A 27,588-nucleotide genomic window follows, 5' to 3' on the forward strand; every position below is an offset into this window, starting at 1 on the left:
ACAATATGTGAGTATTATAAAGATGATTGGCAAACTCTTATGAGGATCCCCGGAGGGAAGATAATGCTCTTTTTGTTGAAGACTATTGTGGCAAATTAGAAGATACGTGAAATCGGGGTTTGTATGGAGGTATCTCTTCCCTCACTCTGTCTGCGAGCGGAACACAAAAGGAAATGATTTGTAAGTGGTACAAGGGTACCCTCCGCCACGCACAATTTGGTTGCTTATTAAAATACGGAAGAAAGTTATGACTGCCCACTACATTAAAAAAAATATTAGTTGAAACTAACCTAAAACTTTGCGATTTATTTCAAATGTTTTGTTGCACATTCAACTGTACCTGATACACTCTGATAATGAGTGTCTTGCATTGATAACAGTCATGCAATTTGGAGATCCCAGTATCGCTTAGATCTATTAATAATCACCCATTCGGCTCTTTTTTTATCAAGAAATCACATAAAAATAAACTGGATTTTATGAAACTACATATAGGAGGATATGATTGCCGTATAATTGTTTCTTTACAGCATATTGGTAACCCAGACTGGCAAGAACACATATCTGGGTTGGAGTACTATTTTGGATTTCGCCCCCATGGTGTCAGCTGAAATTACGAGCGGGTACGAATGTTATACGGCAGGTTATGACATTGGAGCTGTAATAAGAGTCAAAGGTATGGAAGACAAAACCCAAATATTGGATCCGAAAATGGATCCAAAAATAGATAAAATTTTGTTGAATTCGAATTCGCACAGGGGTAAATCAGGGGGCTACAAACACATTTATAGAAGAAATAACACTCGGGAACGAAAATGGCAAACGAACCAAAAGCTAACATGTAGCCTAAATATCATCTGCAGGAACATCACTCCTCCAAGATTTTATTGTTTTCGTCGATATTTTCGAATAACTAGTTTTTATAGTTTAACAGCTGCCACGTCACACTCTGGAGCTATTTCCTGCATGTAATCCACAATTTATACGATGCACAAATCACGAAGTTTATACAACTCGCTTTTTTGGTTGCATGTATTAACTTTCGTGCACAATATCGTGTGTAATTTAGGTAATGGGCACCATTCCAACAGAACACTAGGAAGTTTTCTGTATCATTCAAACGGGGAATCAACTGCTTCTACGTAACAGAACTGGACATAGGCAGTGCATCAGATTCACTCACGACTTCTATTCTCATCTGATGTTCCGTTGTCAAAATAGAAAACAATATCCATATTTCCCGTTTGGAGATTCGAGCGTTCGATATATATACCTCCAAGTGATGCCCGAACTTCAATTGGCACAGTTTCTTGGAAATTGCCGTTTACTTATGTATTCATAAAAAAAAAAAATTCTTTAGATTGTGCAAACTAATGACGTATTCCACATATTGCCTCCTTCCCACTAACTGCTGTATAAAATCAAATGTAGGTTGCTGTTCTTGTCGTTCCAGAAGCTGCGAAAGTGTACCTAACGACACCTGTTCAGTGGCGCAATGTTTTGTTGCTTGACGAAAGTTTCGTCTCTTACGTTGTGCCACTAAGAACTAAGAGCTCACATATGCTACTGCAGGCTGCCACTAGACGTTGCGACATAATTGGTGCGTATGTAAATCAACTGTTGACATAGAGCTCCCAAAACCGGATTTCGTAAACATATTTCACAGTACCGTTTCTGGTTGGTCCAAAATCGATTCTGAAAATTCATTTCTACCTGCCAGTTTTCCACTTCCATACTCGATTTTCGCTCCCAGGTATAAACGTACTTGGATTTGGTAGGTTACATCCTTGTTGCCAAAATATTTGACTAATACTGGCGAGGCGAAGGAGAACCTGAAATATTGGACTGAGCGTGAAACGGTGTATCTCTAATACTGAAATGAAGAGAAATTGCGATTGCGCAGACTAAATATGAATCTGGAACAGCTATTTTCCAGACGTCGTATTTAACTGAGCTAGCAAATTCACTTCAGACCTTAACATGTGAACACGACAGCGAAAAACGGTTTCCGAAATTTGGTTTTCGTCTTTCAGATGTGTGTCTGCATGTGACTCATGTCCGTTGAAACCTGATTGAACCTCTTTGGGTTTACCAATGTATTTCATCTTACGCAGTTTGTATTGTGATCACTGATCTTCATCGCGGGAATCATGAAGAGAGCGCAGATCAGGGGGCTGGAAAGTGAAGTGTTAGATTGCAACGGTGATGCTAGAGAGAAAGCTGATGTATTAACAGGACCTTGTTTTGAACCTAGCGTTTTCTTTAGGTGCCATTCTTGGAGAAAAGCTGGTTTGGCAGATGTACGGACACAGGTTAGTGAAAATGTAACGTTATAAGGTAAGAAATTTAATGATACAATTTTTGGAGAAAAGCTGTTTTGGCCGATTTACGGACACGGGTCGGGTCAGTGAAAATGTAACGTGTTAAGGTAAGAAATTGAGTGATTACTATTGTGCAGTACAATAGCAACGGGCACAAAGAACTCCATGTCATTATTGTCTTCGGAGAGAAAGAGTGCAGACTGCAACAAATGTTACTGACATAATTTTCAAGCTGCTCTAAAAATCTCATAGATGGGACTAATTTCTCAGTTCACTGATGCCAGGAGGCTTTGTGTCATTTCATGAGGAACAGTCGCGAACTTTGCTTTCAGCCCTTGCATGTAACGTCATCCGTGCAATCGCGTATTAAACGAAGTAACGGCAATCGTGATTTTTCTTGTGCATTTATCCGCCATATCGTCGATATTGTAAGTTCTTTCTTCTCTAACAATACGGTGAAAGGTTTGTCTACACTCTCCCCACCTCCAGCAGCCCAGGCTACTGCTGTCAATAACAGATAAACAAAAACTAGTCTCTTGGCAGTAATGGAGGTGTGCAGTCCGGTGTCTGTGTGGTTTTTTTTTATGCAAATGTGCGTACTTTTTAGTAGAAAAAGTGCAAGTGCTCAAAAGCTAGTGTGACTACTCATTTCTGTTAGAAATTTCTATCGTTCACGCATCAGTCTGCTATAGACGAGTGCTGCCTCCGTAATTTTACATATTTAACCCTTGTTTATAGCATTTGTGGAGCTAGAGAAAGATAGTGTTAATTTTCACCAGACTACAGCCTTTGAAATTCTGAAGGTAGCAGGATATATACATTTTGTATTGTAACCAAATGACAGTTAAGTTCACACATATGAAACGGAAGCAGTGGTTGAAAAGGAAGTGAGAGATTGTAGCCTATCCCCAACTTCATTCAGTCAGTACACTGAGTAAGCAGTAAAGGAAATCAAAGAAAAACTGGAGAAGAAATAAAAACTTTGATGTTTGCCAGTGACCTTGCAATATTGTCAGACAGAAAAGGTCGTTGAAGAACAATTGCAGCAACTTAGATCCTTCAGAATCTGCCTAGTTTATTCCTCTCATCTCACACTCTGATTTTTAACCCCACACTTCCCTCCATTACTAAATTGGTGATCCTTTGATGTTGCAGAGTGTGTCCTCTGAATTGATCTCAACTTCTAGTCAGGTTGTGCCACAAATATTTCTTTCCACTTCACTCTGTACCTCCTGATTAGTTACAACATCTGCCAATGTAATCTTTAGCATTCTTCTATAGCACCACATTTCAGAACCTTCTATTCTCAAGTCTAAACTGTTTATCATTCATGTTTTACTACTATACTGGGAAAACTGTCTGGGCTAATAGCAAATAACTTAAAGGGGGGGGGGGGGGGGCACTGCCACAAGTGGTAAAGTACCAGTGGTTACAAGTTACAGATCAACAGTTTTTTTTAGGGAGGCTAGAAACAAAAGATAATCAGAGACAAGCTGAAAATGACATTCATATTGATAAAACAGCCAGCCAGAAATCAAATTTTAATGTGAACAACAATTCATGCAGACAGCCTCTGATTGAAACTAAAGATACTCAATAGTTGACAGGAAAATTAAGCTCACCCAGTTGTCCTTATTGCATCAGAATATCTGAGGACTAAGGGGTAAGTTAAATGAGTTGCGTATTTGTGTTGAAGAATTAGTTGAGCAAAGCAGTTGATATAATCTACCTCACTGATCATCATATGACCACTGGAATAGATGATGCTAAATGTTACAGGATTCAGATTAGCTGTTCAAGGCACTTCAGTCCAGAATGAAGTGTGATGTCCTTAGGTTAGTTAAGGTTAAGTAGCTTCTAAGTCTATGGGACTGATGACCTCAGATGTTAAGTCCCATAGTGCTTAGAGCCATTTTTGATTCAGGTTAGCTTCTTTCTCCTGTAGGGGGGAAAAAATTGGAGAAAGGGGGAGTTGCTACGTTTGTCAGAAACTGTTTTGATTTGAAGAATATTGATATTAATAAATTTTGCTCAGAGCAGCATTTAGAAGCTTGTGCAACAGTGGTAGTATTTCATAATAAGTCCTTTATAATAGTAGGTATATTCAGAGGTACTGACAGGTTTCAGATAGATTATATAATTGTAAGACAGAGATTTAGGAACCAGGTTTTAAATTGTAAGACATTTCCAGGGGCAGATGTGGACTCTGATCACAATCTATTGGTTATGAACTGCAGATTAAAACTGCAAAAAGGCGGGAATCTGAGGACATGGGCCCTGGATAAACTGACTAAACCAGAGGTTGTACAGAGTTTGAGGGAGAGCATAAGGGAACAATTGACAAGAAGGGGGGAAAGAAATACAGTAGAAGAAGAATAGGTAGCTGTGAGGGATGAAGTAGTGAAGGCAGTAGAGGATCAAGTAGGTAAAAAGACGAGGGCTAGTAGAAATCCTTGGGTGACAGAAGAAATATTGAATTTAATTGACGTAAGGAGAAAATATAAAAATGGAGTAAATGTAATAGGCAAAAAGGAATACAAACATCTCAAAAATGAGATCGACAGGAAGTGCAAAATGGCTAAGCAGGCATGGCTAGAGGACAAATGTAAGGATGTAGAGGCTTATCTCACTAGGAGTAAGATAGATACTGCCTACAGGAAAATTAGAGACCTTTGGAGAAAAGAGAACCACTTGTATGAATATCAAGAGCTCAGATGGAAACCCAGTTCTAAGCAAAGAAGGGAAAGCAGAAAGGTGGAAGGAGTATATAGAGGGACTATACATGGGCGATGTACTTGAAGGCAATGTTATAGAAATGGAAGAGGATGTAGATGAAGATGAAATGGGAGATATCATACTACATGAAGAGTTTGATAGAGCACTGAAAGACCTATGTCGAAGCAAGGCCCCGGGAGTAGACAACATTCCATTAGAACTACTGACAGCCTTAGGAGAGCCAGTCCTGACAAAACTCTACCATCTGGTGAGCAAGGTGTATGAAATAGGTGGAATACACTCATACTTCAAGAAGAATATAATAATTCCAATCCCAAAGAAAGCAGGCATTGACAGATGTGAAAATTACCGAACTATCAGTTTAATAAGTCAGAGCTGCAAAATACTAACACAAATTCTTTACAGATGAATGGAAAAACTGGTAGAAGCCGACCTCGGGGAAGATCAGTTTGAATTCCGTAGAAATATGGGAACACGTGAGGCAATACTGACCCTAAGACTTATTTTAGAAGCTAGATTAAGAAAAGGCAAACCTAAGTTTCTAGCTTTTGTAGACTTAGAGAAAGCTTTTGACAATGTTGACTGGAATACTCTCTTTCAAATTCTAAAGGTGGCAAGTGTAAAATACAGGGAGCGAAAGGCTATTTACAATTTGTACAGAAACCAGATGGCAGTTATAAGAGTCGAGGGACATGAAAGGGAAGCAGTGGTTGGGAAGGGAGTGAGACAGGATTGTAGCCTCTCCCCGCCGTTGTTCAATCTGTATATTGAGCAAGCAGTAAAAGAAACAAAAGAAAAATTTGGAGTAGGTATTAAAATCCATGGAGAAGAAATAAAAACTTTGAGGTTCGTCGATGACATTGTAATTGTCAGAGACAGCAAAAGACTTGGAAGAGCAGTTGAACGGAATGGACAGTGTCTTGAAAGGAGGATATAAGATGAACATCAACAATAGCAAAACAAGGATAATGGAATGTAGTCGAATTAGGTCGGTTGATGCTGAGGGAATTAATTAGGAAATGAGACACTTAAAGTAGTAAAGGAGTTTTGCTATTTGGGGAGCAAAATAACTGATGATGGTCGAAGTAGAGAGAATATAAAATGTAGACTGGCAATGGCAAGGAAAGCGTTTCTGAAGAACAACAACAACATATTTAGATCACTTTCAGAAAATTTTAACCTCTTCATAAAAAATATGGAAGCTCTGTTCTCCCATCCCACGGTAAAAAAATTAAAAAAAAGGAAATAGAGATTGCTGGTGATTTTAATGTGGATTTATTGAAAAGCTCAGTCAGTGAACAATTATTGCAGTCAGTAACACTATCATTCAATTTAGTTCCTATTGTGAACTTTGCAACTAGGATATGTAAATGCTCTGAGACTGCTATTGATGATATCTTTGTAGACAAATCTAAGGAAAAAGTTATATCACAAAACCAATAGTAAATGGGCTATCTGATTATGACATGTAGCATCTTGTATTAAATGTTAGCCCGCATCTCGTGGTCGTGCGGTAGCGTTCTCGCTTCCCATGCCCGGGTTCCCGGGTTCGATTCCCGGTGGGATCAGGGATTTTCTCTGCCTTGTGATGGCTGGGTGTTGTGTGCTGTCCTTAGGTTAGTTAGGTTTAAGTAGTTCTAAGTTCTAGGGGACTGATGACCATAGCTGTTAAGTCCCATAGTGCTCAGAGCCATTTGAACCATTTGTTAAATGTTAAACTTGTCAGGATAAAAATGTATTAAATCTTAGTACAGGAAGGTAATACATAAGACAAAAATTGAGACATTCAGGAAATTGCTCAAAGACATGATCTGGATTGATGTTTACAATACTTCTGACCCAAATAGAAAATACAAAGCATTCATTAAGCAATTTCTTTTGAAAATTGCTTTTCCCTAAAGGTAACTCAAATCACACAGTGGTCAAAAAGTAATACAGTCTCCTTTAGTCCCACATGATATCTGTATTCCTTGAGTAAACAATGGATTACACAGGGAATAAAGATATCATGTGGGACAAAAAGGAGACTGTATCTACTACCTAGGAACAGATCTGATGTCAGAATTGTAATGCATAACAAAGAATACTGTAAAATATTGAAGCAAGTAATCCAGAGATTGAAGCGGCTCTCTTACGAGAAAAGAATAATTACGTTGGGCAACAAAATAAAAACTGATGGGATATAGGCCTAGTGAAGACAGAGACAGGTGGGGCCAAAAAGGAAGAGGGACAGATAGCTCTAAAAATAAATGAGACTTTGGTAACAAATGCATGTAGTGTTGCAAACCTCTTAAACAAGTACTTCATTTCTGTTACTGAAAGCCTGGGGTTATCAGGTTCCATGAACAGTGCGATGGAATTTCTGAGACCAGTCTCTAAAAATGTCAGTAAAATTGAAATGACTCATGTCTCCCAAAGAAGTAGCATCCATAATAAAATCCTTAAAATCTAACTATTCCAGTGGGTATGATAACATATCAATGGAGTTAATCAGAGTGCTCATATGAGTTTAGTTCTATCTTAATTTATTTGTGTAATCAATTTCTTATCAGTGGAACATTTCCAGACTGGCTAAAATATGCTGAAGTCGCGTCTCTTTACAAGAAGGGGGATAAAGAGGCACCATCAAACTATCGACCAATTTCATTTTTGCCGGTTTTCTCAAAAGTATTTGAAAAAGTTGTGTTCAAGTGTCTCCTTAAGCATCTGACTGATAATAATATATTGTCCAAGTCACGGTTTGGATTTCTTAGGGGTTCTGATGTAGAGAAAGCTATTTACACTTACATTGAGAATGTTCTTAATTCATTAGATAATAAATTAGAGGCTACTGGAATTTTCTGTGAGCTGTCAAAAGCCTTTGACTATGTGAACCACAACATTCTCTTAAGTAAATTAGAATATTACGGTGTTGTCGGCAATGTTGCAAAATGGTTTGAGTCTTATCAATCCTGCAGGAAACAAAGGGTGTTGCAGCATAATGGCTGTGCAGTAAGCAGTCAGTCTTCATCTGATTGGGAATTAATTACATGTGGTGTTCCTCAATGTCCCATCTTGGGTCTGTTGGGTCTGTTGCATTTTCTTATTTACATTAATGACCTCTCATCTGTCTGTAGCTCATGGTCTATTTGCTAGCATTGTTGCGTCTGGATCACGGGGTCCCGGGTTCGATTCCTGGATGGGTTGGAGATTTTCTCTGCCCGGGGACTGGGTGTTTGTGTTGTCCTCATCGTTTCATCATCATTATCATTCGTAATGTAGCTAGATTGGATTGTGTAAAAATTGCCCTGTGTCAAAATTGGGACTTTGTACAGGTGCTGAAGACCAAGCTGTTGAGTGCCCCACAAACCAAACATCACCACCACCTCTCGTCTGTTACATTGCCAGATGCTAAGTTTGTTTTGTTTGCATATGATGCAACAGTTGCAATAAGTAGCGAGTCAAGTAGAGATTTAGAAATAGCTGCTAATCAAATTTTCACTGACGTTAATAAATGGTTTAAAGCTAAACTTTGAGAAGACCCACTATATGCAGTTCAGAATCTGTAAGAGATTTCCTTCGAGCATGTGTATAACATATGAAGGCATGCAGATCGAAGAGGTTGACAGTGTTAAATTTCTGGGATTATGACTTGATAATGAAATTCAGTTGGGCGGGGCAAACTACAGAATTGCTTAATCACCTAAATAAGTCCATATTTGCAGTGAGAATAATGTCGGATGTAGGAGACATAAATGTAAAAAAAAAAAAAAACCTTGCATATCTTGGTTACTTCCATTCTGTTGTCATATGGGATCATATTCTGGGGCAACTCGTCGAACAGAGCAAAAGTTTATAGGGTGCAAAAGCATGTGATAAGAATCATTTGTGGTGTAAATTCAAGAACATCATGTAGAAACCTGTTCAAAGAACTTCGTATTCCAGCCACTGCTTCTCAGTATATTTATTCTTTAATGAAATTTGTTGCAAGTAATATATCTCTATTTCCAACCAATAGTTCAATACATAGTATAAATATTACAAAAAAGAACAATTTACATAAATACCTAAAATCACTTGCCTTGGTCCAGAAAGGTGTCCAATATTCAGGATCACATATTTTCAGTAAATTGGCGGCAACCATTAAAAACTTGGTTTCAGATAAAGCTCGGTTTAAACAGTGTGTGAAAGAGTTTTTGATAGCCAATTTCTTCTGCTCTATAGATCAGTATCTTAACAGAGACTGTTAAGCCAGCATAAGTAAAAATGCCTGTTATACTTAAGTTCTGACAATACTTGATCACACCAGTCAGGATTAGGTGTTTTGTTTATGGTAAATTTATTAACAGTGCATAACAGTGTTTCATTTTGACAGCGTGTTAATTCTGCAAATATTAGCTGTTTTAGTTTACCGCATTGTAATCGCCTATTTTGACAATCTTCTGACAAATGATCTGGTTAGTAAGTATTATATTCAAATGTTTTATGTTTTTATGTATTTTCTGACGTGTTCCTCAACCAAGAGAATCATCTCACTTTTTTGGGTCTATGGAACGAAAACTAAATCTAATCTAATGTAAACATATGTGGTTACAGAATGAGATTTTCACTCTGCAGCAGAGTGTGTGCTGATATGAAACTTCGTGGCAGATTAAAACTGTGTGTCGGACCGAGACTCGAACTGGTTACCTCAGCCTTTCGCAGGAAAGTGCTCTGCTGGCAGAATTGAAGCTGTGTGTACAGGTCGTGAGTCCTGCTTGGGTAGCTCATTTCGTAGAGCACTTGCCCGCAAAAGGCAAAGGTCCCAAGTTCGAGTCTCAGTCCAGCACACAGTTTTAGTCTGCCAGGAAGTTTCGTATGTGGTTACACTTCGTACAAATACTTTCAGGAAAGACTTCCCAGCACTGAAACGTATATTCGATGTTAACATGTTTCTCTTCTTCAGAAACGCTTTTCTTGCCATAACATGTGCTTTTGATATGTTCTACTTCACCTGCCGTCAGTTACTTTGCTACCCAAATAGCAAAATTCATCTACTACTTTTAGGGTCTTGTTTCCTAATCTAATTCTCTCAGCATGCCCTGATCTGATGTGACTGCATTCTGTTATCCTTATTTTGCTTTTGTTGATCTTTATCTTGTATCCTCCTCTCAAGACACTGTCCATTCCATTCATCTGCTCCTCCAAGTCCTTTACAGTCTGACATAATTGCCATTTCATCAGGAAACCTCAGTTTTTATTTGTTTTCCCTGAACTTCAGTTCCTACTCCAAATTTTTCTTTGGTTTTCTTTACTGCTTGCTCAGTGTACAGACTGAACATTATCTGGGATAGGCTACAACCCTGTCTCACTCCCTTCTCAGTCACTGCTTCCCTTTTTTCCCCTAACTGTCTGGTTTCTGCACATTTGCATATAACCGTTTGCTCCCTGTATTTCATCACTGCTACCTCCAGAATTTTGAAGAGTGTAGTCCAGTTGCCATTGTCAAAAGCTTTCTCCAAATCTACAAAAGCTATAAATGTAGGCATGTCTTTTATTAATCTATCTTCTAAGATAAGTCATAGGGTCAATATTGCCTCGCATGTTCCTACATTTCTCCAGAATCCAAAGTGATCTTCCATGATGTAAGTTTTTACCAGTTTCTCTGTTCTTTTGTAAAAAATTTTAGTATTTTGCAACCATGACTTACTAAACTGGTAGTTCGTAGTAGTCACACTTGTCAGCACCTGTTCTCTTTGGAATTTTGTGAAGAAGAGAAGTTTGTTGACTCAGAATATGGATCTAAGTGTTAGGAAGTTTTTTATGAATGTATTTGTATGGGGTGTAGCCATCCATGTGTGGAACTGAAACATGGATGACAAACATTTCAGACAAGAGAATAGAGGCTTTTGAAATGTGATGCTACAGATTACTGCTAAAGATTAGATGAGTAGATCACATAGCTAGTGGATTATGAGAGAAAAGAAATTGGTGGCATAACTTGATTGAAACAAAGGATCAGAATCATCATTGTGGTAATGAAGTAAAGTTTGTGTTTTTGGCTGGAGAAGCAGGGGGGGGGGGGGGGGCGCTTAAAATTGTAAAAGGGAGACCAAGAGATGAATATAGTAAACAAGTTCAGGTGTAGGTAGTTAGCATTAGTTATTCAGAGATGAGGAGTTTTGTACAGGACAGAGTTGCATGGAAAGTTGGATCAAACCAGTCTTCAGATTGAAGACCGCAGTGACAGCCTACAACCTGAGATGTCTTCACATGCCACCAGGATTATGGGGTACCCTCTGGGGGTATCAGTACACCAGTATATATCCACATTAGTTCACCCAATGAAAGTCCTGTAGGCTAGTTTCATTCAGAAGAATGAATGGACAGCTCAGTTATCTGAAACTCAGGAGAGTGGTTTCAGCTGAAAAAGAGTATGTGGTTTAACCAACATGAAAACTGCAGAATTTTTCTATGTAAAAAGAGAGAATGAATAATTGTCAATGTACAAAACTATAGATAGTTTTTATTCATTTGTTTCCACACACTGGTTTTAATAAAGAGAATGGATAAATAAACCAACAAATATGTAAAACTACAACCAAATAGGTTGATTGTTACCCAGTAACCAACTAAATGGATCGTTTTCATTTGGTTATTTCCATCGCTATCCTTGTTCTAATACTTCACTGAGGTACTTAAACTTCATTACTTTTCCAATCTTCTCATAGGCAGTTATTGTCCCTCACTGATGTTGATATTGTCTTCACAGGCACTGACTCCATGGGGCCTGAGGGGGCTTGAGCCCCTTCAGAAATTCATTTGGTGGGGGGAGGTGGAGCCCCCCCCTCCCCCCCCCCCCCCCCCCGTAATTTAAGAAAATTATCATCTAGTAATGAGTTAAAACAAATAATTATTATGGTACTAAGCAGGTTAACTGAAAAAGAGTCGTGTGAATCATGATAGTGTTACGGTGCTGTGGGCACACTTATAATTTGTCCTGTTGCGTGAATCTTCAGGTAAAGTCTGGTGCCGGTGGGCCAGCGCTGTGGCCGCAGCAACATCAAAAGGACTGGAGCAGAAGCACCTGGAACCCTCCGCCTTGCGTTGCCTTGATGATGCTTTGAGACATTAAAATGCCGCGGCTATAGAAAGCCACCCTGCTGTCACAGTCACTCAGTGTGGATAGTTTTGTTCAGTGCTTGCTGCAGACATGTTTAGTGTTCTGACTTTAGTGTCTAGTGGACTATTTTATATGACTATATTTTATTCGTTTACTTTCGTCTGTTAGTGTGTTACAAATTAAGTTGGCAGTGGATAAATTTGCTACCAAAAAGGCGTGCTTTGAAGTTGATGATACTGCAAGTTGACCTCCAACAATTATTGTGTCGTCAATTGCTTCGTCGTCTTCAGGTGAGAACCGTTCAGTTGAAGCCTGGACAATCCGGTAAGGAAGATCATTTCAGAAGGCTTGGTTGACCAAATATACATGGCTAGAATATGAAGCATCTACAAAAAAAGTTTTTTGCAAAACCTGTAAAGAGGCAGATGCTGAAAATCTATTACAATGTTCTTAAAACTTAGATGCATTATTTCCATAGGGTTTTCTAACTGGAAAAAGACTTTGGAAAAATTCCAACTTCGTGAAAACACGTTTACATGTAAAGAAGGTGTTCTGAAACTAAATTCTATCACTAACCGAAGTGTGGCCTCCCAATTGAATAAACAGTTAAATAGTGATATGAAGAAAGGCCGTTTAGCTCTTGAGACAATTTTTATGCTGACAAGGACTAGCAATTGGAGGGAATGAAGATGTAAACTCGAATTTTGTTGGAACTCGGAAAGAATGACGTACCTGGGTTTAATGATTGGTTAGGGCGTTAGGAGTATAAGTGGATGTCCCACGATATTCAAAATGAGATCATTGATCTACAAGGAAAGTCTGTTGGGAAAGTTATTGACTTCAATCAAGAAGACTGAACATTTTTCTATTATGGTTGATGAAACATGATTCTTCGATTCACAAACAGTGTCATTTTGCACTCTTACTGTTGATGATTAAGGAATCATCAACAAAGACTTTATAGGCTTCTATGAGACCCCCAACACTGAATCACAAACTCTGTTTAGTATTTTAAGACGTTTTTGCTTGTCTTGATTTGTCAGTGGATAACTTAAGAGGACAGTGCTATGATGGTGCCTCGAATATGAGAGGTAAGTTCAAAGAACTAAAAAAGTTAGTTTTGTATATACAACCAAAAGCACGATATGTGCACTGCACTGCTCACAGTTTAGACTTGGCAGTTGTAGACAGTCTCCGCCATCTTAAATCTGCGAGGGATATTATGGCTTTAGCCAAGGACTTGATAAACACTGTAAGGGAATCCAACAAAAGGATGAGACTTTCCAGAAGCATACGCTGTGAGAGTGCCAACGACCCCTTCGCCTGACTCGGTGGACTGTGCGAGTTTCTAGTATCTTGAGAATATTGAAAAACTTTAAGGAACTTTCTAGAGTTTTTTGAAACATTTTCTGCAGAGGACAAAACAGAGGCAGGTTACAAATGTGCCGGCTACCTTGAGTCAACGTTACAATTTGTCTTATTTCTTGTTACGTCTTTATTGCCATGCAATGAACCCAGTGGAGGATGTCAATGTAAAGATTAAATTCCCTCATCTAAGTGTTGCTGATCTGGAAAAAAATGTGAGAGCTTGATTTGTATATTGAATGAAGGCATGATAATTTTGAACACTTTTGGGAATTGTGTTTAAAAGAAAAACCTTCACAAGTTGATGATCCTTCGCTTCCTCGGAATCGGAGTGTACCAAAGAAGTATGAAAACAACAAAGCCAGCTCACCGCACACTTTCAAAACCCCAAAGGAATACTACAAAGCTATTTATGTTGAAGTTTGTGAAACAGTGCAATCTTGCATTACTGAGCTGTTTGCTTCAACTGGACTCGCACAGATCGTTGCAGTTGAACAAGAGTGCTTGCTTTTAGTAAACAGAGGTGAAACAAATTTGGAAAAATCAACTGAGTTTTTCAGAAATGACCTAGACATTGAGATACTGTGCATACACTGGACTGTTAGCTGATATCACTAATAAAAACAACTGTCTTAAAAACATGTGTGATGTCAGAAAGTACATTACACAAGAGCTTGCAGTTGGAGAAATATTATGTGAAATAGTGAAATGCATTAAGCTTCTCCAATTTAGCGCCCGTAGATGTCTGAAGTCGTATCTCCGATCAACAATGGGACGGAAGCAATTGAACGACTTGGCTGTTCTTCATGTCCGAGATGTTTTGGATGAATTGGATATCCTACCAGTCATCAATGACTTCGTATTCAGTAATACAGTCAGAAGGTTGACATTTGCACCTTCCTAAAGACACTCTAGTCCTAATAATGGCATTTAGAGCAATATTAAAAATCTTTATAAAACAGATAATAAAATACGTACGTAATGTTAAATTTTATGTTTCGAAAAATTGGTACTAGTTTAGTACTGTATTAGTTATTTTCAAATACTTAAATAATTTTAGGGTGTAAGACTCAATTAAAACCCACTATTTACATACAGGGCTATTACAAATGATTGAAGCGATTTCATAAATTCACTGTAGCTCCATTCATTGACATATGGTCACGACACACTACAGATACGTAGAAAAACTCATAAAGTTTTGTTCGGCTGAAGCCGCACTTCAGGTTTTTGCCGCCAGAGCGCTCAAGGGCGCAGTGAGACAAAATGGCGACAGGAGCCGAGAAAGCGTATGTCGTGCTTGAAATGCACTCACATTAGTCAGTCATAACAGTGCAACAACGCTTCAGGACGAAGTTCAACAAAGATCCACCAACTGCTAACTCCATTCGGCGATGGTATGCGCAGTTTAAAGCTTCTGGATGCCTCTGTAAGGAGAAATCAACGGGTCGGCCTGCAGTGAGCGAAGAAACGGTTGAACGCGTGCGGGCAAGTTTCACGCGTAGCCCGCGGAAGTCGACGAATAAAGCAAGCAGGGAGCTAAACGTACCACAGCCGACGGTTTGGAAAATCTTTCGGAAAAGGCTAAAGCAGAAGCCTTACCGTTTACAATCGCTACAAGCCCTGACACCCGATGACAAAGTCAAATGCTTTGAATTTTTGGCGCGGTTGCAACAGCTCATGGAAGAGGATGCGTTCAGTGCGAAACTTGTTTTCAGTGATGAAGCAACATTTTTTCTTAATGGTGAAGTGAACAGACACAATGTGCGAATCTGGGCGGTAGAGAATCCTCACGCATTCGTGCAGCAAATTCGCAATTCACCAAAAGTTAACGTGTTTTGTGCAATCTCACGGTTTAACGTTTACGGCCCCTTTTTCTTCTGCGAAAAAAACGTTACAGGGCATGTGTATCTGGACATGCTGGAGAATTGGCTCATGCCACAACTGGAGACCGACAGCGCCGACTTCATCTTTCAACAGGATGGTGCTCCACTGCACTTCCATCATGATGTTCTGCATTTCTTAAACAGGAGATTGGAAAACCGATGGATCGGTCGTGGTGGAGATCATGATCAGCAATTCATGTTGTGGCCGCCACGCTCTCCCGACTTAACCCCATGCGATTTCTTTCTGTGCGGTTATGCGAAAGATTCAGTGTTTAAACCTCCTCTACCAAGAAACGTGCCAGAACTGCGAGCTCGCACCAACGATGCTTTCGAACTCATTGATGGGGACATGCTGCGCCGAGTGTGGGAGGAACTTGATTATCGGCTTGATGTCTGCCGAATCACTAAAGGGGCACATATCGAACATTTGTGAATGCCTAAAAAAACTTTTTGAGTTTTTGTATGTGTGTGCAATGCATTGTGAAAATATCTCAAATAATAAAGTTATTGTAGAGCTGTGAAATCGCTTCAATCATTTGTAATAACCCTGTACTTTTTGACTGAAAATATTAGGCATACTGTGTTAACTTTATTAACTATATTAAAGCATTAATTTTGAGATATTGTTTTTATTTAATGAACCCTGAGCTTTGTTCAGAGTAAGCTCAAATAAGCTATTTCACATACCGAGCGAGGTGGCGCAGTGGTTAGACACTGGACTCGCATTTGGGAGGACGACGGTTCAATCCCGCGTCCGGCCATCCTGATTTAGGTTTTCCGTGATTTCCCTAAATTGCTCCAGGCAAATGCCGGGATGGTTCCTTTCAAAGGGCACGGCTGACTTCCTTCTCCATCCTTCCCTAATCCGATGAGGCCGATGACCTCGCTGTCTGGTCTCCTTCCCCAAAACCAACCAACCAACCAAGCTATTTCACTTATTGATCAAAGTGCTATTACTGTGCGACAGCAATATTTTAAGAATGAAATTTTTACTCTGCAGAGGAGTGTGCGCTGATATGAAACTTTCTGGCAGATTAAAACTCGGGTACCGAGCTAGTCTCGGTCCAGCACACAGTTTTAATCTGCCAGGAAGTTTCATATCGGCGCAACTCCCCTGCAGAGTGAAAATCTCATTCTGGAAACATCCCCCAGTCTGTGGCTAAGCCATGTCTCCGCAATATCATTTCTTCCAGGAGTGCTAGTTCTGCAAGGTTTGCAGAAGAGCTTCTGTGAAGTTTGGAAGGTAGGATACGAGGTACTGGCAGAACTGAAGCTTTTTCAAGATTTTAAACATGGCTGCAACAGTAACTGTTGAAATTCTTCACAATAAAGGATTACAGCCAAAAACAGTTGCAGGATAAAAATTTATTAAAATTCTTGACCAAGGATTTGGTACATATAAATATACCTTCATCAGAAGTAAAAAATCCTGAACAGCAAGACACTTTCATTAGAAAAGCCTTAGCATCGGAAGTGAGAAACACAAAAGCTTAAGTAATAGTGAAATTACCAGAGTAATACAGGCATAAAGTCTTTAGTTACTTACTAAAATTACATCATGCAATGGAGATTAATAAAACAATTGTGCCAAAGGCGTCGTCAATAATTAAGACATCATCTCCATTTGTACAACATGACTATAGGCACAGGGTCAAAGCGAACAGTTTAGCATCATTACTTCGCCTATGAACTATCGAGACAAGAGTGTGAAAGCACTAGGGCAGATGGTTCCGCCGAGAGAGGACACTTGTATCTGCCAGACACTCGCGCATATTAAAATCATGAATACATACATAAGCGCATAAAAAATTATTGAAAGTTGTGTTAATTCAAACTTTCTGTCTTAATAAATAAAACATATCAGACCATTTAAAAACATTTATGTAAAATATAGAAACAATTTTCCTGTGTCCTAGTGTCAAACAGATAAAGCTTGCACTATGGAACATCTAACGAGAGAGGGCACTAGTGTAATGCGCGAGAATCTCGCATAAAGTAGGCGGTGAAATACATACTAGCGAAAACAACCAAAATGTTATAATAAAACGAAACCATCTGTCGTTGTGAATAAAAACATACTTGTCAATTAACCACACATACACATTGAAAATCACAAACAACAAACATTAAAAATAGATACGTAAAATCCCAACAAGACAGGAAAAGCGCATTTCACCAGCATCAACAAGCAAGAAAACTAACTTCTAGTCAGCCAGACTATATTATATTAAGGCAAGGAGGGGTTTGAAACTGTCTAAAAAATTTTTGTTTCTAAGCTGCACCTGTTCATTAAGAACAAAACCATCTTTTAGAGACAGATGCTTGAAAATCTGTAATTCTTCGAGCAAGTCCAGTTTGTAACCTTTATTAGCTTCATGAAGCAACTCTACGTCGCCCAGTTCACGTGGTGTATGCTGTAAGAGCCATAGATGTTTGGCAAACGTGGAATTACGTACGTTTTCCCCATTTTTACCTAACATGTGTTCTTTATACCTAACCTTAATGGGTCTACCTGTCTGTCCAATGTAATAGTTTGGGCAGTCGTTACAAGTAATTTTGTATACACCGGACTTAGTGCCGAGTTCTTCCCGTGCTCCAATGGTATGAATTACTCTTTGTTTCAAGCTATTATTTACAGAAAATGCAACTCTGTAACCGTATTGTTTCTGTAAAAGTCTTCTTATCTTATATGAAACGTTTCCCAAAAATGGACTAGAAATAAAGTTATTACCCTCATTCTTTTTCGCCCTGTTCAGGATTTTTTACTTCTGATGAAGGTATATTTGTATGTACCGAAACCTTGGTCAAGTATTTTAATAAATTTTTATCCTGCAACTGTTTTTGGCTGTCATCCTTTATTGTGAAGAACTGAAGCTGTGAGGATGGGTTGAGAGTCATGCTTGGATAGCTCAGTTAGTAGAGCACTTGCCAGTGAAAGGCAAAGGTCCCGAGTTCGAGTCTCAGTCCGGCACAGTTCAAAGCCAAAAAATGTCAGGCTTGTTGAGTTTCCTGAAGTGTCGAGTTATTGTGAGTCCAGTTTTCAGCGTTATAATGTTGATCATATGACTCTAAAATGTTTAAAAAACTTGTCATCTAAAATTTAGAAAATTTCCCGGAGCAAGACCCACAGTACGGGCTCCCCAATATTTTTATAAGTCAGCACCCCTGATTGTATTTCACTTCCAATTAGAAGTTTGGTAGCTCTTTTCTGGGGTTGACCTTCTTCTTCTTCTTCTTCTTCTTCTTCTTCTCCTCCTCCTCCTCCTCCTCCTCCTCCTCCTCCTCCTATCTCTGTCTCTGTCTGATTGCTGAACTATAGTTGTTCGCAAAAAGTCCTCTGTGAATACCGAAGACACAGTTGACATAAAAAGAAGTCAGTCTCCTTGTCTGACCTGTCCTTATCTCTAAAAATTGATTATTTTCTTTGTTTTAGGTATGGCATTGTGCATTTGAATCAGATGTAAGACATCCTGAACAGACAACAGATGTGATTGCAACTTGTGGAGGAAATAGCATATGTTTTATAGATGTTAATAGCGGTTTTGTCAAAAGTAAATACTATGCTGAAGATCCAAGGTAAGCACTACTGTATACATTTTTCTAGAGGATATTGGTGGGGCACATAGCTGGAAGGTATATTAATTGATATTGTAAGCGCTTAGTGATTACTGTATTATCACGGATAATGTTAGATTTATTTTCGCTCTTACTCTTTTGATGAGTGAAATGTATTTGGAAATAACCAGCAAATTGTTTTTGTCTTTATTTAATTCTTTTTGTAATTATTTACTCTTTTCTTTATGAGAATGACTACACAGGAGACTACACAGCAATTGGATTTTTGTAATTTTTTTTTATCTTTATTATATGTGAAGTCCAGAACTCAACTATGGAGAGCAGCACTTCCCCTGCTTACTTGACTGCACAGTACTCCAAAAAGAGCAGAAAATCATGGCATACATGACCCAGCACCAGTTGACTTACCAAGAGGCTAAACGTAAAATTGAAAGATTACACCCTGTTCGGTTGACGTCCACATAAGCTGGAGCTACATTACCATCGCCATCCGGGCCTCCGGAATACATCTGCCCCCTGGGTGGTAGGGGGAAAATCTCCTTCCATTGCTCCCAAAGTACGTACTTCGGAAGCAAGGCCCCCCCAAATGCAGGGACATCGGTCCCCTTCCCCCAGCTGAAGAAGCAACAGCCTCCTCCGGCTTCTCTCGTGTGGAAGAGGTCCCTTCGGACCCTCTCTCCCAATGTCTCCACTAATGCCACAGCTGCCACTTGCCAGTGGCTAAAGGAGCCAAAAGCTGCTGGACAGAGAGCTTCATGGTCTTCCTCTGTACCTGAAGCTTCAGGTACAGGTACAGAAGTCCTCCCAGCAAGCCCCTAAAGAGAAGCGAGAGGGCAAGCAAACGAAGAAGTCTGCTAAGAAAAAGGAGCCTCCAGTGGCCCCAACACCACCACTCCGTACCAATTCTGCACCTGTAGATAAACTCCCCTCCTCCCGGGGGGCTCACCGCTCTTTGGTGAGTACGTGCTTGGTGACCACAGGGCCCCAGGCCTCACAGCACCGCTTCTCTTTCTGTTCAAAACATCTGCTCTTCTCCTGTCCTTTTCCCCTCTCTTGGGGAGATGTCCCGGGCCTCCGTGGGCTCTTGAAGCTCATTTGTGTTGGTTTGCTTGTAGCAATATTATCTCTTGTACTGCTCTTTCCCTGCCCTGTACTGCTATCTTTTTCCTCTGCTGCGGCATTTAAGGCCATTCTTTCTTTCCTCCTTTCCTTATTATCTTTTCTTCTCCTTGTGTGTGCTTGATGGCCACCCACGTGTTTGATGCGTAGCAGGAGACTGGGTAACGGGTAATTCTCAGCCTCGAGTTGGCATGTAGGGCCCGCACGTACCCCCTGGTACAGGCCAGGCACAGGGAGGGGTGATTACCTGAGCTGTTACCTTCCTCCTGTGCCGATTGGTACCTCTGTCTGTTGTTCAGGAGGTGTGACCTAAGGCGAGGACAATCACCTAAGGCGAGGGGCTCCCCTTTGGAGGGCCACTGGCTGGAAGGAGTGTGCAATCGGAGACGCTGCCAATCATGGGGGATTTCTTCCCAATGACTGACTTCACTTCTCTTTCTCCCAATGTTCCCCATACAAGAAAGTGGATTGAGGCTCCTGCCTCTTCCTGTTGCGCTTCGATATCTAGTAGTCTCACGTTTAGACAAAAACCAGACTTTTGCTACTGTTAACCCCTTTGTTATACAGAAAGGCCTGGATGGCAGCGCCTGCCCTGTGAAGTCATGCTTTCGTCTCCGAAATGGTACTCTGCTTTTGGAAGTTGATAGTGCTCTGCAGGCCCAGAAACTACTCGAGGCCCAAATCCTCCACGAATATCCTATAAAAGTGGAGGCTCACAGGACATGTAACTCATCCCACAGTGTTATCTACACTGGCTGTTGGGTGGTTTGATGGAGGATGAAATAACTAATTATCTATCGGATCAGGGAGTTACTGCTGTTCATAGTTAAGAAGGAAGCTGCCGATTTGGTGCCCACTCGCACATCGTTCCTGAATTTTGATCGGTTAATGCTTCCTCCTAAGTTACAGGCAGGCTATGAAGTCATCTCTGTGTGCCCTCACATTGCCAATCTGTTGCAGTGTTATAAATGCCACCAGTTCAATCCCAACAGCACATCGTGTAACAATGCAGCCAAATGTGTCAATTGTAGCAGGGATGCACACGAGGGTGCCCGTCCACATCCTTCCCCCCTGCTGTGTTAATTGTCGTGGAGAACATGCTGCTACTTCTCGTTCTTGTCCCGTCTATCAAGACGAGCGGGCTGTTCAGGAGATAAGGATGAAGGAGAAGGTACCTTTTCCTGGTGCCCGGAAACCGTTGGCGAGCCATAAACCGAGTGTCCCTTTGTCTGGAAGCTACATCACCGTGTTAGCCTCTCCCCGTCCCACGAAAAAGATGGCTATGCAAACTTGTGACTTACAGTTCAGTTCGATGGTGGCAAAGTCACCTTGCCTTCAAGCTGACACTCCGTCTCCCGCTTCCCTGGCTGTAGATTCTGCTACCCATTCTTCGCCCTCACCAGCGAAGACGGTTGCAACGCAGCCAGCGACTCGTCAGTTCAAAAAGGATTATTCCCGGGAAGATTTCTTGCGTACCTAGAGTTCGCAGCCATCTGGCTCTTCTGCCAATCACCAAAAGCCAAAATAATCATCCAAAGGCAAATAGTCTTCCCCCTCTCGGACTCGTCGGCCCTGTTCGACTCGTCGGTCCTTTTCAACTGACTGACAACAGGGAAGCTCCGTTGATCCTGCTGAGTTGATGGACGGAGATCCTCCACCTGTAGATTCCAGTGGCCGTCCTCCATTGACGGCCCGCCGTAAGCGGCTGTCGAGGTGAGTGTTTCTTCTTCATTCTCCAGTGTTCCTAAATTTTATGGCCCTTTTACTATGGAATATCTCCAGTTTGCTCTTTCCCATTTTACTTCACTATGGATGGACCTTCCCCTTACGGCGGGGATTCCTGCTCATGGTGGGGTCATGCTGCTTCTATGAGATGATGTTTGTCATCATCCTAGCCCCTTGCACACCCACCTACAAGCAGTTACTGTCCATGTTGTCCTTCCCGAATTTACCTTTTCCCTCTGCACCATTTATATCCCTTCGTCTTCTGTTGTCACTAGGGCGGACCTGATGCAGCTTGTTGCTCAGTTTCCTCCACCCTTTCTGCTCCTTGGTGACACCAATGCCCATCATCCTCTTTGGGGTTCACCTGTCGCCTGCCCAAGAGGTTCCCTTTTGGTTGGCGGACCTTCTTTATCATCTTAATCTTGTGTGCTTTAACACTGGCGAAGCCACGTCTCTGTGATTCTACGCACACATATTCCCACTCAGACCTCTCAGTCTGCTCTGCCGAGCTCACTCGACGTTTCGAGTGGTGTGCTCTTTTCGATACTTACTCGAGTGACCACTTCCCTTGTGTGACTCGCCCGTACAATCATACCCCGCCACAGTGGCCCACTCATTGTAAATTCTCTCTTTATGACAGGGAGGGTATATTCCTCCTCGGCAGTCTTTGACGAACGACCGTTTTCCAGCTGTGATGATCAGGTCGAGCACCTTGTGGACGTTATTTTCTTGGCTGCCGAATCCTCTATCCCTCGTACTACTACTACTACTACTACTACTACTACTACTACTTCTCCCTGTCGGGTCCTGGTCCCTTGGTGGACTGTGAAGTGCAGAAGTGCAATTCATGCCTGACGACGTGCGCTTCATGTCTTTCACCGTCATCTTACGTTAAAGAACTGCATTCGCTACATGACGTGCGCAGTGCTGTCGCACTGTTAAGGAAAGTAAGAAAGCATGCTGGCCTTCCTTCACCAGCTCATTCAACAGGTTTACACAGTCCTCTCTTGTTTGGGTGGCCAGTGCCAGCTTTCCAGGACTACCGCCCACTCCCCGATTCCTGGTCTGACTGTGGCAGGAAACGTCATAGTCGACCCTGTCAATGTTTCCAATGCTTTGGGCCGGTACTTCGCAGGGGATTCAAGCTCCACCCACTACCATCCTGCCTTCCTTCCTCGGAAACAGGCAGAGGTGGCTCGTGCAGTCTCCTTTCTCTCTTTGAATCAAGAATGCTACAATACTCCTTTTCCTATGAGGGAGCTCGAGCATGCTCTCTCCTCATCCAGGTCTTCTGCTCCTGGGCCAAATACAATCCACGTCCTCATGCTGCAGAATCTTCCTCCTGCGAAAAAAAACGCTTTCTCCTCGATACCTACAACTGCATTTGGACTGACGGTGTATTTCCCACACTTTGATGTGAAGCCACTATTGTTCCCCTACCTAAGCCTGGTAAAGATGAATCTCTTCCTTCCAGCTATCGTCCAATTTCCCTTACCAGCAGCGTTTGTAAGGTGATGGAACGCATGATCATTGGTCAATTGGTGTGGTGGCTGGAGTCATACCATCTTCTCACTAATGTTCAGTGGGGGTTCCGAAAGCACCGCTCAGCGGTTGATCATCTCGTCACCCTGTCGACATTCATCATGAATAATTTTCTGCAGAAGCAACAAACAGTGGCTGTTTTCTTTGAATTGGAGAAAGCCTATGATACTTGTTGGCGGACAGACATTCTACGTATTATGCACACATGGGGCCTTTGCGGTCGTCTTCCCATTTACATCTGGGAATTTTTAACAGAGTTTTCTGAGCACGTAAGGGTTCCTCCTTATCCCACACCTTTTCACAGGAGAACGGCGTGCCTCAGGGCTCCGTACTGAGTGTCGTCCTCTTCGCCATAGCCATCAACCCAATTATGGGCTGCCTTACAGCTGGCATTTCCGGCTCTCTTTTCATTGACGACTTTGCTATTTATTGCAGCTCCCAGTAGACGTGTCTCCTGCAACGCTGTCTTCAGCGTTGTCTGGACCGTCTCTGTTCGTGGAGTGTTACAAATGGTTTCTGCTTTTCTGCTACCAAATCCATTTGCGTCAACTTCTGGCGGTACAAGGCGTTTCTTCCGCCGTCCTTGCAACTGGGCCAAAATGCTCTCCCGTTTGTGGATGCAACGAAGTTCTTAGGGCTTATGTTCAATAGGAAACTCAGTTAGTCTCCCTACGTGTCCTACATGGCTGCACGCGGTCCCTCAGTGTCCTTCGTGTATTGGGTGGTACCTCTTGGGGAGCTGACTGGACTGTCCTCCTCCGCCACCTCTATCTCTTGTCCGCTCCAAGTTGGATTATGGATGCATTGTCTACTCCTTTGCACAGCCGTCTACCTTACACCGTCTAAATACAATACGCCATTTGGGGATCCGTCTTGCCACTGGTGCCTTCCGTACTAGCCCAGTTGAGTGTGTCTACGCAGAAGCCGGTGAACTAGTACTGTCATACCGGCGCGACATCCTACTCAGCAGGTATGTGTGTCGGCTTTCTTCCATGCCAGGCCACCCAACCTATGGCCCTTTTTTTTTTTGAAGACATTCTTGACCACCAATACGAGATGTACGTTTCTTCTCTATGGCCTCCCGGCATCCGCTTTCGTCACCTGCTTCAGCAGCTGCAGTTCACACTTCCTACCACTTTCCGAATGGGGGAGAGTCCTTCACCACCTTGGCTTCAGGCACAGGCGTGTGTTTGTTTTGACCTTGGCTCGTTCCCGAAGTATTTGTCTCCTGAGCTGACCTATCGCAGCAAATTTCTCGAACTTCGCTCACAACTTGCTGATAGCATATTTTTGTACACTGATGGTTCCAAGTCTGCCCACGGTGTTGGCTGTGCTTTTGTCATTGGAGCTGATAAGTTTCAATACTGGCTTCTCGACCAGTGCACAATTTTTACAGCAGAGCTTTTTGCCCTCTATCAGGCTGTTCACTACGTCCGGAGGCACCGGCTCACTTGCTGTGTGATCTGCTCTGACTCCCTCAGTGCCCTTCAGAGTCTGGATGATCCTGATCGAGTCCACCCCATCGTTCGACGGATCCAGGACTGCCTCCATTTGTTACCAGATGGGGGAGCCTAAGTGTTGTTCATGTGGGTTCCTGGGCATGTTGGTGTGCCTGGGAATGATGCTGCTGATGCTGCAGCCAAGGCTGCAGTCCATCTCGATCAGCCCGCCTGTTACTCTGTTTCCATGCAAGATATTTGTACTTACCTCTATCAGCGTATCACGTCACTTCGGCATGACCATTGGTGCTCCCTTCATGGGAACAAACTCAGAAGTCAAACCCCTCCCAACAGCCTGGTCGACTTCCTCCCGGCCATCTCACTGTTAGGAAGTAATGTTAGCTCGGTTGCAAATAGGGCACTGCCGCTTTAGTCATCACCACTTGTTGAGTGGCGACCCTACACTCAGCTGCCCTTTCTGTAGCCAGCCATTAACACTCAGACATTTCCTGATCCTCTGCCCGTATTTTAGTCACTTACATCTCATGCATCTGACTCCATCCGTTATTTTAAATCTTTTGACATAGGTTCTCTGTTGTGGACGATGATCTGCTTTGACAGAGATCACGCAGCCCCTCGGATAGTGATCCGTCAGTGCTTCATTTGGATGTTCTGTGTTTATTTCATGCAGATCATTGGGGTATATCGTGCAAAAAAGCACTGGTCTGTCAACACTTGTTTTGCCTGGGTTGGACAGTAATGTTACCTGCCTGGTTGCCTCCTGCTCAGTGTGGGACACACCAAGCAGCTCCCCAAGCATCGTTGCTTCTTTGGCCAAAGCTGTTGCGTGGATGGGACTGTATACATGTGAATTTCGATGACCCCTTTCTCAGTGGTTATTGGCTGTTGCTCATTGAAGCATATTCTCATTTTCCATGTCATTTGTTGTGTTTCCACATCCACAACTGCCACTATCACAGCCTTGTGCAAAATTTTTTCACTCGAAGGCTTGCCCGCAACATTAGTGTCAGATTATGTTTCACAATTTTCATTGCAAGAGTTGTGGCACTTTGCGATTCTCTTGGTATCCATCACATCTTCGCCCCACCATTCTATTGACAACCTAATGGTGAGACGGAACGCCTAGTGCAGACATTCAAAACTCAGATGAAAAACTGTGTTCCCAACTCTTAATCCAAAGTTGCCATAGACCAGTTTCTCTCCTCGTACTGTTTGATGTTGTTCAGCAAGAAGAGGCTGGCAGAGCCACCCCACAGGTACCAGCTGAGGACACTGCTACACCCCTGTGTCCTCCATCTGGATGTCAGTTCATGCAGATGCTGTGCTTCTTCCGGCCGGGTGTGGCTATCTGTTTCAGACCTTGTCCTAAATAGATAGCAACTGTCAGCACCAGATGCCAGGGGTGGTATCTCTGTGATATCCACACAGAGGACAGCCTCTGCTTGAGGCACCATGATCTAAGCTTTGCCTTCACATGGACGGCTGGGCACCCCCCAATGTCACACCATCACCGAGCCAGTCTACATCGGTATCACATTACCTGCTGCTCCTGGTTCTCCACTCCTGCGCAGGCAAAGGCATCTTTCCTCAGTGCCCGAACCAGCAGTTCCTCTATTGCTTCCGAGACCATTATCAGGGGTTCTGTCACCCATTCCTGAGCAACTCCTGATAACAGTATCATCAGCACCACGAGCACCATCACCAGTCGATGCCTGAGGTCAAACAGCCGCTGCATTGCAGGTGTTGCTCTTTGACTTGACACGGGAAAGTGGTTACAGAATGCATTTGTGTCTGAAGCATTTCAGACTGTATGCTTCCATTTTAGCATGCCACCTTAGCCAGAGTCCAGCAGTCGGGGACAGCATGGACACTCGCGCGCACACACATATATCCATCCGCACATACACAGACACAAGCAGACATTTCAATGTCTGCTTGTGTCTGTGTATGTGCGGATCGATATATGTGTGTGTGCGCGCGAGTGTATACCTGTCCTTTTTTCCCCCTAAGGTAAGTCTTTTCGCTCCTGGGATTGGAATGACTCCTTACCCTCTCCCTTAAAACCCACATCCTTTCGTCTTTCCCTCTCCTTCCCTCTTTCCTGATGAAGCAACTGTTTGTTGCGAAAGCTTGAATTTTGTGTGTATGTTTGTGTGTCTATCGACCTGCCAGCGCTTTTGTTTGGTAAGTCTCATGATTTTAATTTTAGTTTTAATAAAATGTTTCTATTACAGGGAAATTTTTTATACACTCTCATGGTCTTGGATTGCACCTGAATGCTCAGGGAGTGGGAAAATTAGCATTGTGGCTGCAGGAGGTACTAGATGTATCATTCATCTGCTACATCCACAAAATGGTGCACTTTTTTATACTCACAGGCTCAAATGCCCTTCCAGTGTTGCCATAACAAGTTTGCTTTTCCACAAAGAACATCGTGAGATCCTATTCGGTAAGGATAATGTATGTTTTACTTCTAGCCTGTTACTTAATTAATTCAGTTTTCAAAGAGTTGGATGTCTCTCATATTTCATCAGAGGCCACATAAAGTTAACCCCTTTTTGATAGAGAAAGTATCAAGTAGAGAGAGATGAGACTTTGTAATCCAGCAGTAACTTCTTTTTATAATTCTTAACTCATAACTTTGTTTACTTCAGTTTGTATATGTCTGACCATCCTTCATCCAGTTTCTTAAAATTCTGCAATGGAGGATTTGTTATGTATTAGATAAGAGATTTTTGGTGACACATTTTTAAGTTCATAATATTGGCAAGGAATAA

The 27,588-nt window shown here is 41.9% G+C and overlaps 1 protein-coding gene across 1 annotated transcript in view; it reads left to right on the forward strand.

Moving 5' to 3' along the window:
* The first annotated feature begins 1,907 nt into the window (after positions 1–1,907).
* Positions 1,908–27,588, forward strand: part of LOC126188284 (leucine-rich repeat and WD repeat-containing protein 1-like) — an 84,873-nt gene continuing 59,192 nt past the window's right edge. The window contains exons 1-3 of the mRNA XM_049929868.1: positions 1,908–2,312; positions 18,823–18,965; positions 27,046–27,260. Of these exons, the coding sequence (XP_049785825.1) occupies positions 2,151–2,312; positions 18,823–18,965; positions 27,046–27,260 (520 nt within the window). The 5' untranslated portion in view covers positions 1,908–2,150. The remainder of the gene's footprint in view (positions 2,313–18,822; positions 18,966–27,045; positions 27,261–27,588) is intronic.

The sequence above is a fragment of the Schistocerca cancellata genome, chromosome 5 (genome assembly GCF_023864275.1).
Source record: "Schistocerca cancellata isolate TAMUIC-IGC-003103 chromosome 5, iqSchCanc2.1, whole genome shotgun sequence".
NCBI classification, from domain to species: Eukaryota; Metazoa; Arthropoda; class Insecta; order Orthoptera; family Acrididae; genus Schistocerca; species Schistocerca cancellata.